This window comes from Temnothorax curvispinosus, unplaced genomic scaffold, assembly GCF_003070985.1.
Source record: "Temnothorax curvispinosus isolate PA1 unplaced genomic scaffold, ASM307098v1 QBEX01014697.1, whole genome shotgun sequence".
In the NCBI taxonomy this organism is placed as follows: Eukaryota; Metazoa; Arthropoda; class Insecta; order Hymenoptera; family Formicidae; genus Temnothorax; species Temnothorax curvispinosus.
The window spans coordinates 107,857-118,293 of NW_020224477.1; the positions used below are offsets into that span (position 1 = coordinate 107,857).

General features: G+C 40.9%; 2 protein-coding genes across 4 annotated transcripts; one reads left to right on the forward strand and one right to left on the reverse strand.

Moving 5' to 3' along the window:
• Positions 1-142: 142 nt before the first annotated feature.
• Positions 143-4,824, forward strand: LOC112464900 (exocyst complex component 2). 2 transcript variants are annotated; one of them, XM_025032181.1, is made up of 11 exons: positions 143-379; positions 724-1,024; positions 1,116-1,311; positions 1,408-1,909; positions 2,068-2,372; positions 2,544-2,728; positions 2,841-2,955; positions 3,051-3,329; positions 3,401-3,727; positions 3,817-4,001; positions 4,114-4,824. In XM_025032181.1, exons 1-11 carry the CDS (start codon positions 271-273, stop codon positions 4,301-4,303), a joined length of 2,694 nt encoding a protein of 897 aa, XP_024887949.1. In that variant the 5' UTR covers positions 143-270; the 3' UTR covers positions 4,304-4,824. The 2 variants fall into 2 exon arrangements, with proteins under 2 accessions (XP_024887949.1, XP_024887950.1); XM_025032182.1 differs by having other exon boundaries at positions 144-379; positions 4,117-4,824.
• LOC112464899 (putative phosphoenolpyruvate synthase) lies at positions 4,574-10,431 on the reverse strand. 2 transcript variants are annotated; one of them, XM_025032180.1, is made up of 18 exons: positions 10,365-10,431; positions 10,153-10,291; positions 9,891-10,071; positions 9,643-9,753; positions 9,309-9,533; positions 8,915-9,039; positions 8,700-8,828; positions 8,391-8,602; positions 8,173-8,318; positions 7,830-8,102; positions 7,610-7,760; positions 6,854-7,393; positions 6,449-6,751; positions 5,917-6,306; positions 5,526-5,851; positions 5,313-5,397; positions 4,862-5,162; positions 4,574-4,739 (listed from the first exon to the last, which is right to left on the reverse strand). In XM_025032180.1, exons 1-18 carry the CDS (start codon positions 10,374-10,376, stop codon positions 4,681-4,683), a joined length of 3,708 nt encoding a protein of 1,235 aa, XP_024887948.1. In that variant the 5' UTR covers positions 10,377-10,431; the 3' UTR covers positions 4,574-4,680. The 2 variants fall into 2 exon arrangements, with proteins under 2 accessions (XP_024887948.1, XP_024887947.1); XM_025032179.1 differs by having other exon boundaries at positions 6,416-6,751.
• Between the last annotated feature and the right edge of the window lie 6 nt (positions 10,432-10,437).

The window sequence follows — 10,437 nt, forward strand, 5'->3', positions numbered from 1 at the left end:
GCGGAACCAGCGGAACGGAACTAAAACGGAATCGCTCTGATTGGCTAATCTCCAAGAGGGGGCCTTCAAGATGGGATATTAGCCAATCAAAGGAATTCCGTTTTAATTCCGTTCCGCTATTTCTTTCTCCATGGGGATGCACTTTTATTGACCATTGACTCCGCGGCTCCGCGCTCTGCGCCGTGACAGCTGACAGCGTCGATAGCGTCAAGCACGGTCAAAGCAGTTGAGTGTTAGTGTTTTCGTAATTTCGATATTATCGCTGATGGAATGGGACCCCCACCCGTAGTCACCGGAATATCACCCAAGGAAGGCCCACCTGGTACTCGGGTGATAGTGCGTGGCGAATTTTTAGGAAATAAAGCTCAGGACCTTATAGGTTAGTGCCACTCGCTCGCTAAATTTACACACGTACAATACATAGAAAGGACTCGTGCTCATATTGATATAAAACATTGGTACTCGTACTTATCTGCAAATAGATATAGATTTTACTTGTATGTACTATGCCTTGCACGTACAAGTACAATAGTATGTACACATGTGCAAGGAGGTCAAGGAACTATGAGTATCATATCCATATCATTATTCACATTGATATATTTGACTTATTCCGATTCGGCTTGGTTGGTCTGCAGTGTCTGCACTCTGCCTAACGGAGCTACAATACACAATACTAACACGATATATACGTACTCATGTCTGTCGCTTGTCGCTTGACAGGACTGACGATATGCGGATGCGACTGCCTACTTTCGGCCGAATGGAAGTCATCGAACAAGATTATAGCAAGATCGGGACCTTGCAAAGGTCGCGGAGATATAATAGTGACGACTCGAAGCGGAGGACAGGGGACTTCGACGGTACAGTTTCGCGGTTACCATGAGACTATAGGCCCGATGAAGGAGTCGGCGGTGTGGGTGGAGGAAGCACCTATGCAGAGTTTAGGTTGGGGTAGGAGGGCTTTGTCGCCCACAAACTATCAACAGGAAGACCCTTTAGGGCTCAGCGTGGAGGGCAACGAGTAAATCTCTAAATCTTCTGTCACAATGAGATTCTGTCGATAAGCTGTGTGTCGCGTCATGCGACAATTAATCGTACGTCTCTTCTTAAAGCAAAAAGTTTCCCGAGGATGAGCTGATTGAACTCTTTGGAGATGGAAGTGGAGATCTTACGAGCGAAAAATTTCATCCAGGATGGTTTTTATTGCAACATCATCATGCCACGACTTTGGAAGATTTAAAGGCTGGTTTAGCTTACCTTCGAAGAAAAGTCAACTCTCAGAAGGAAGGGCAATTGTCATTTTTAAAGGTGAATGAGCATCGAATCTCTAAAGAGTGTATGTCGCGTCGTGTGTAAAATTGAACGTTATTCTCAAATCTCAATTGTGCAAAACCACGTGTGCAGGCCAATGTAGGAGCGGTAGTGGAACAACTTGACACAATAATGTCGCTAAAGGATCAATTTGAGGCAGACGTCAAGAGCTATGGTAGCGATCCTACGGAGAAGTTGGAAACTGCTATCAGGCAGTCTATGTCCGAGGCTAATAAATTATTCGATGATGTATTAGCGAGGAGGGACAGAGCCGATGCCACCCGTAACGCGTTGGCTGTTATGCAACGTTACAAATTTCTCTTTTGTATGCCAATAAACATCGAGAGGAACATCAAGCGTGGCAACTACGATCTCGTAATTAACGATTATGCCAGAGTTAAGAATCTGTTTAAAAATACAGAGGTAGATGTCTTTAAAAGGGTATTGGAGGAAATCGATAATAGAATCAGTACGTTTAAAGTGTTGCTACGGAAAAAATTACAAGAGATGCCATTCAGTTTAGAGGAGCGCAAGAAGATTATTAGAAATCTCGTCAACCTCGACGCCGAAGGTGATCCGGCGTGGGACGCGATAGGTGTGTGTTTATCCAAAACCAATGTAAAGCTTCATTTGTTGTTGCTCTCATGTTTAATATGGAAGTCACACTTTTATCTTTACCATGATATCACGTGTAATATTTATTATCTGCATTATGCATCGAGAGAAGATAATCGTCTCAAATTTATATTCCAGTTTCACACGCAAATTATTTAGAGAAAAGCGTTGCCAATGCCGTACACGAGCATTTGGATGGATGGACGAGAATTAATTGTGAAGACGCGACTAAGGTGTCCAAGGTCCACACACCGTTAACTATCAAGCATTTACGCTCGCAGCAGAAGAATAACGGGGATGACTCACCGCCACAAATCTCGTGCGTCGAAGCAATTTGCGATATCGTGGTCGAACAGTTGCCAGACCTGTGGAGATTGGGACAAAGTTACTTCACAGGACAGCTACATGTGGCGGTAGATGTGGAAAAGCAAAGTCATTTTAAAGTGTGTATTCTACATGTCTTAAACTTATCTTTTTGTCGTAATATAAAACAAAAGAACGCGATAATGGCGCGCATTAATATTACTTGTAAATATCGCTTTATCTTTGTAAGCTGTATCATCATATAATATATACAACATATATATATATATATATAATTGTCCACGCGATAGAATTTAGTTTTATCGAATATGCAACACGCCATGGGAGCCATGAAGAGTACGTGCAGTCACAATGTAGAGGCACGGTGGCTTTTACATATTTTACGTTGCGTCAGACAAATGTACGCATCTTTGATACACCTGGATTTGCCTAGCGAAGCTCTCGACATTTTCGGATCGTTTATATTGGATTTAAGGTATATACTCGAACTGCGCACACGTGGCCATTCAATTTTAAATCCTTCGTTATTTATATATCTATGTCCACATCCATACAAGTATATCAATTTAACTTTTCGCGTAATATAGGATGCAGTGTTTGATTGCTCTCTTCAAACAAGGGGCGGACAATACAGCAGCTCTGAGTCAAAGGGAAACATGGCAGATAGAATACTTGAATGAGGATGGTGGTGTTACGAGACTGGTATATCAAAAATTGGAAATTTCACTGAATTTGCTGCTTTTACATTACACGGATATTACATCTTAATTGTGCGTGTTGTCATTTCATGCCGACAGCCATATCTGTTTGAGGAAATAGTTTTGGCGATATCGAGACATGCGCGAGAAACGGTAGTTGCTTGCGGTCCAAGAGAAGGTCTGCTTTTCAGTAATCCGGCCCATCAGATTCTCTATCACAATACTATCAAGACATTATTCGTATCGTTCGCGCGGTGCCTACAACAATTGGCGTTTAGTGGCTGCGAGGAAGCTATGGATAACGATGAAACGTCGGTTTCGCAATTGATCGGGTCGCCTTCCGGCTATAAAAACAAAGTCAATAAGCATCAAGGACCAGTAAGCAGTAACAGTCCGTAACAGTCCTTTTGCTTTCACATACTATAAAATGTATATAAATTTCTTAACAGACGTGGGAGCAGTGTCTTCTAATCTCGTTGAGCAATATACGATACACGCTAAATATCGTTTTACCAAGAATCGGAGATGCCCTGAAAGCGCAAGGCTACCCGGAATTATCTACCGCGGTCGGATGGAACTCCGATTGGACACAATTGGAGACGCTGGATAGCGCCGTTCTGGAAGCGTATCTAGAACGCCGTTGCGATCCACTCGTCGGTACGATAGAGCCTAGCATGTATTTAGGCGGTTTGGAATGGGATTTTGATACGGAACCGACCCATCTGAAGCCGTATGCCCAAGAAATATTGGCTAATCTAATTGCGGTACACGCGGAGGTAATAGATGCGTGTGACGTGGCAGCAAATTCTCTCGAGATGTTGTTATATCGCGTTGCTATGCTGTGATATATATATCCTATTCGCAGGTACGCCGAGTCGCCCCAGCACTGTTACACCGGATTCTGTCCCACATAATAGAGACCATAGCGGAGGAACTCGCGCGACTCATGTCATGTGTTACGCAATTTCGTCCGGCTGGAATAATTCAAGCTCGAACGGATATAATACTCTTGAGAAACGCCCTGCAGGCCTACAGCACGAGCAGAGCGAGGTAAAGATTGGGTATCGAAAATAGAGTGTTCTTATCGCTTCCGTAAAAATTGTGTGTTGAACCTGTTTTAAGAAATTTAAGTCGATCTTTCTCTCTTTCTCTCTCTTGTAAGCAGAAGCTTTTTCGAGGAAGCTCTGGACGCGATACCTCAACCCGCGAACAAGGAAGATCGCATGAGAATAGACGCTCTTTTGTTAAAAGTCACGACGTGTATGCGACTGCAGCTCTCCTGTCTTGTCAGCGAGGTAACGGAAAATGTTCGTTATTTAACGGCAGACCCCGAACGCGTTACCACTGTATGATTCATAACGACCAAAGTAGTACGTAATAACTACGGGGACGTTGTAATTGTTAAATTATTTAAAATCCTATTATCGTATTTACGTATGCACATTGGATGCGGTACATTGTACAATGGGCACGAAACGTGCCGAATCCGCGACAAGCTCGCGATTGATTTCCGTTTGATTGCCATTGTAAAATAGGCTTTCACTCGCTATGTGCTATAACCTTTTTTATTATATTTTCTGTTTCTTATATCTTTATTAAAGTTGAATATATTTCAAAGAATATTTAATATAAAACTTTTTTTCTAAGGTATATTCGCAATAGTTATTACAAGATAATAACGATGGAAATCTGTTTCCACCATTTATCTCGTACATCGAGTTGTGAGTAATTAGGCTTTTTCAATCAGTTGTAGTGTGCCAATGTCTCCAGCTAATAATACAGTGTCACCTGAAACAGAAAAGATAAAAGAATGCTATATTGTAAAATCAAAAGGAAGATAAGCATTAATAAAAAGAAAATCTCAAGTGGCGTAGATTGTTTTATACACAACGCAATATGAGAAACTTTACCCATTTGAAAAACTTGAGTAGCGTTTTTAGCACCAACGATGCAAGGAAGACCATATTCTCTTGCTACAACGGCGCCATGACTTATAAGACCACCCAACTCCGTTACAATTCCAGCCAATAATGGAAAATATGGACTCCAACCAATATCGGTGCAGCGGGTAATCAAAATATCTCCGTGCTGTATATTTTTCGCTTCGGACAAGTCGATTATCACGCACGCTCTACCTAGCACAGAACCGCCGCAAACTGAGGTACCTTCAATCTTTGTACATCCTTCATAGGCCGAGACATCGAGAGTCCTCTGTGATAAAAAGTACGTGATATAATCTTAGAGATACGATAAAAATATGTTGAAGGTAATGGAATTTTTCTGGATAGTACGATAGAGAAGTGACATTGGCTCGACTCGACTCGACTCGACTCGGCTCGGCTCTCTACATTTATAACAAACCTGTATTGGCACGGGCATGCCAGTGTTGAATTCCGGATATTCAAGTTTTGCTACTTGCTGATAAATCTTTCTTCTACGTAGTGCTCTGAAAGATTTCATATATATATATATATATATATAGCAATTGTTACGATACAGAGGATGAAAAGTGATACAATGATTATGATAATAATATAATAATAAAAGAAAAAATCAGTGTAAATTCAGACTTACTTTCGTACGAGTAATGAATTATGATTGTTCAAGAGTTGCCCGATTTCTTGATGCGTCAGGAAAAATATGAGATGTTCATCAGGTATATAATTTTCCGCAACCATCAAAGCACCAAGTCGTCTGTAGGCTAATCGCAATGTATGCACAGCAGATACAGTTACGTTTTTTGTCATTTCTCTCTTCGTAACAGCTGTTCGACAAAAGGGTACTATTTGCCGCAGGAGCAGCTTGACAAACGGTGACACGGGCGTCTTTAAAGATGCTACGGTTTCCTGCACGCTAAGCGTTTTACTCACGTAATTTTCTTCGATGGATGTTGCTAGCACCTGCAAAATAATAGGGTATTTAAATAATCTTCAATTCTCTTTGTAAATAATTCAATGTACCATACCTGAATCGTATTGATGATACTATCAGGTTTAAGTACCCAAGGTTCCGCGAATAAATCTAATTCGTGAACGCATCTGTGACCGTGCGTGTTGAAGAAAGCTTCTAGTTTTTCCATAGCCGGAGGGCAATTTAATTTCAACCAGTCCATAACGTTCGCGGTCTCAATTTTGCTAAACTCATTCGCTTTGCCGCTCTTTCTGATGCATGCCGCTATTTTGCCGAGAGCTATTGGCACTTCGGTACTGATAACATTGTTACACGAACTCAGTAGAATGGCGATGTCCGCAAGATGATCGGACGTAAAGTCATTGTTTCCCTTTGTTAAAAACGACATCGCTATCATTTGGAAAGATACGCTCACCAGGGACGCCATGTTGTGACCTTTTCCTAACTGAAATCCATAAATACGTAATTTAACGTCGTTAGTCGTTAGGCATAATTAATAGAGCATAATTCCTTAAGTTAGGCATTTTAAGTTGAATTTAAGTAAGGATATTCACTTGGGTCTTCGGATTCGGTGCCTGATAACTTACTAGGAAGATTTCTCCGTATTTCTTATTTAAGGTACTATACAAATCGTGAGGTGTATCAAATTCATTAGCATCCAGAGCATAATTGTTAAATATATCGATCGTTCTTTGCACCGTCGCTTCATTCGCCCACGCTGATTTCAACATTTCGTATAGCATATATATTGACCGCCATTTGCTCACGATACCGTATTTCTCTATCGCTGCCTCGTGCATTTCGGGCGACGTTACTACACGTCCGCACACGGCTAAGTCTATCATTTTATTCGTCATCGTTATCTCCTTACTAACATCTTGCAAAGTCGACTGAAAGAAAGAATAGAAAGAGAGATTAATTTAGACTCATCCACTGTTAGAGAGATTACGTAAACGACAGATGCAGAGAAATCCAAGTAACAAATTACTTACATCTGAGTAATTTATCGCGCACCTCATACCGACTATATGAAGATAAATACTGTCAAACTTGTTGAATTTCGCGCAAAGCGATAGATTCAAAACTTTCATAACCGTAGAGATCGACAGAGGAGTAATGGGATATGGAAACACTTCCCCGACATTGGCAAAAGACATAAGATCGACGTCGCAAGGTACTCCCGAGTCTAACTCGTGTATTATCTCGAAATCTGTCCATGCGTTAATTGTTGTGATAGGCCGCGCTTGCAATAGATAGATTCGCTCGCCGATAACCGCCCATTCCACATCTCGAGCAGACCCAAAAAGCGATTCCAAGCGCAATCCTATTTTAGCTAATCGCAGAGCGGTTGTATCAGATATCGAGATCGTCTTACTCTCCTGTTCACTTAGATCGCTCGCAGTTACGCCATCGTCACCAAGCAAGATCTTCTGCCCTTTATTTCCCAGCTCCAAGGTACTTACAGTTAGAGTGTTGTCCCACTTTCTACGAATCGTCAAAGTATCAGGCTCGACTTTCCCTGATACTACCGTCTGTAAAAAAAAATGTTACATTAGGACGATGTATGTTATTTACTGATAGTGAGAAGTACTTAATATTTTTACTTTTATATTTGTGCGTGAGCGTGTGCGCGGGTGCGTATAAAACAAATTATATATATATATCTATCTCAGGAATTTGTTACAACTATTACCAAAAATACGAAATATCAATTTGAAATTCAAATGAAAAATGCGATTGATCATGACCTCTCCTAAGCCGTAATTGGATGTAATAATAATGCTGGACGGATCCCCGGTTGTAGGATGTCTGGTAAACATGACGCCAGCCGCTTCCGCGTCGACCATTCTCTGAACGCAAACACCCATTGATGCTTTTATCGGTAGTCCGTTCTGCCGTCTGCAATCGATTCAAAGAAACATAGAAACATATACGAATTCGAGGTAACATTACAGAAAAGTAAATTACCTGTATTCGACGCTTTGATATGAGAATAAGCTTGCCCAGCATTTAGCAACGCATCTGATAACGTCATTTGCATCCTTCACACCTAAATATGTCGAGTTTTGACCAGCAGCTGAAGTTTCCTCGCTGTCTTCTCCAACCGCGCTAGATCTTACGGCGTAACGCTGGACGTGTGCGTTTCTTTCACTTGCGGACGACTCTAATTCCTCCAAACTTAGTAATATCGCTTTTGCAATTTCCTCTTCGACAGGAGTGCCCTGAATAATAGACACCGCCCTGAGAAATAAAGGACAAGTTTATTAATTACAGCCGCGATATATTTTTACACGAAATGTTAGACACGTACTTTTGACAGTAGGTTTCGAGGTCCTCATTCTTTTTGTAACGACTAATATCTATTATATCAGTGATCAAGTTTTGCAATTGTTCGTCATGTTGCAATTGTCGTTCCAGAGCAAGGCTCGTTACGCAGAAGCCTCGAGGTACCGTAAACTACAAACGGAAATGAATTTTGCATATGACAAATTTCTTCAGCAAGCAACAATGTATCCCACGAGTACGTACGTCATCGGTGATAATAGATGTCAAAGTCGCAAGAGAATATCCCTTTCCTCCGACGACGTCTTCATTTTGACATTGTTTATCAGTAAAATGTAGAATATATTTGTCTTTTTGCGCAAATGTATCGGGCCGCGTTATACGTTGAATTTTCGCGATCAAAGTCTTGGTTTGCCTTGGTCCAGTATATGGGTAGCACGCAATCATCAGCCCAACACCTGCACATTTGACAGATATGGATTCACGACTGTTTGTGGTCTTTGTGTGGATATAAGGTCAATTTAAATTTTGATAAAATGGCGAATTGTGAATTACCTGTGCTGCCGTTCAGTTGTACACGCAAATTACGAGTTGTACAAGTCCAACACCGTGGCTGGCCATTGTAACAGGTTATTGCGTTGCCTACCGAGTAATTGATAACGGAGCTGTGCCGTTTCCCAGCCGCTGCAAAGTGAAAGACAAACAATGGTGTACACGTGTGATGAGGTTGTTTGTACATCATCGACAAGCGGATACAGCGGAATAAAAACCTGTAAATGCAATTTTGTAGTTCATGGGAACCGTATCTTCTCTTTCAAAATCGCTCAGTTTCAGATCAGTCCAATCAATTTTGGCTATTGTCCCTCCAGCTTCCTCGAGGTGTCCAAATTGCATGCTGCAATGAATTTCGTTTCACGAATGATTAACGACGTATGATTTTCTATAGTTTTAAGATTACTGCGCGTATTCATTATACTTGTGTATAAAACTCCCTATATGATGCAATCGTAATATCTCGTAAAGGAGGCTAAAACAGGCTGGTGACGCAATGGATGTATTGGAAATAGTTGAAATTTCTCCACATAGGAAGCTTTATCAAAAACGACGTAACAACTTTACGATGATATCTTAACACGATGTTATTAGAATATTTGTTTGTCTTACTGTGAAAAGCTATGTTTGGTATTGCTCACACCAAGATAATACATGGCTCCGTGTCGTGTCACACCAAAAAATGTGACAGTTCGATGAAATTGATAAGATTCGTGTTTACCCCAACGTCGCTGGCAGAGTCCTCGTAAATAAAACTCACTCGAATTTGAATCTTTGAACGTTATCCGCCCGATAATGGATCCCCATAGATCGAAACCGTTGTAATCTATTAATTTACTGTAGTATCGACAGAAAGAAAGAAAGCTTAGGCTTAGGGTATGTTAAACTGAAACGAAGGAGTGTTAGCGCATAACGCGTCAACTACATTGACGTTGTTAACTTTTACATTTTGTGCATCCAATCAGGACTCTTCCATGGTTCACGTGCTAAAGCATCCGCGTGCAAATAAGTACTCCAGTCGCCTGGCCATTCTAACGATCGGGGCTTGCCGATAAATCTGAAAAACAGAATATACATATCTATATCAGGATGCATCTGTAAAACAGGATGTTTATATTCGATCAATTGCGCACCTCTCTTGTATTATGTACTTTTTTTTTTATATTTTGCAACTTTAATTTTGCCTTTACTCACATAAAATTTAGACGAATATGTTCCACATTGTCGTCATCGGATATATCTCCTCGACATTGGTTTCGGAGGAAGCCATTGTACGTAATTCTCCAACGTTGTCGGGGTTCTAACAACTCGATCTTTAGGCCCGATGCTGACCATTTTTGGCTTGTACCCTCCATCGTAATTGTATCGGGATAATCTGCGCATTCAAAACGAGTATCATTAGGGCACTATATTTTCGGTTATGTATTATGTAGTAATTGTGTCAAATGAATTTTACCGGGTAGTACGTAGACTCGGCCATCCGACAGGGTCACTTGCAAGATCAGTTCTGCTATATGATATCCTCTGTGATCCATTTTAATAAGTAACGAATTACCTTTTTGATCGGCACCATAGAAGGATACACTATCGCAACTCTGTGTCATATAAATGAGTTTAGAAATTCATTTCGCATGCGATTAATCTGTTCACGAATTACTCACTACTTACGCTCTCGTCCATAATAATTTTCGGTTTATCCGAGCATGGTTTCAAGAACTTTTTTATATTGGATATCACGTCG

Excerpts from the sequence above, each read along its gene's own strand:
- LOC112464900 (XM_025032181.1), top strand. The coding sequence starts at position 271 with ATGGGACCCCCACCCGTAGTCACCGGAATATCACCCAAGGAAGGCCCA. Across the intron at positions 380-723 it reads TAAAGCTCAGGACCTTATAG|GACTGACGATATGCGGATGC; the intron begins GTTAGTGCCACT and ends GTCGCTTGACAG. Across the intron at positions 1,025-1,115 it reads CTCAGCGTGGAGGGCAACGA|CAAAAAGTTTCCCGAGGATG; the intron begins GTAAATCTCTAA and ends CTCTTCTTAAAG.
- LOC112464899 (XM_025032179.1), bottom strand. Across the intron at positions 9,754-9,890 it reads CATATTCGTCTAAATTTTAT|ATTTATCGGCAAGCCCCGAT; the intron begins GTGAGTAAAGGC and ends TCTGTTTTTCAG. Across the intron at positions 8,603-8,699 it reads ACAACTGAACGGCAGCACAG|GTGTTGGGCTGATGATTGCG; the intron begins GTAATTCACAAT and ends TCAAATGTGCAG.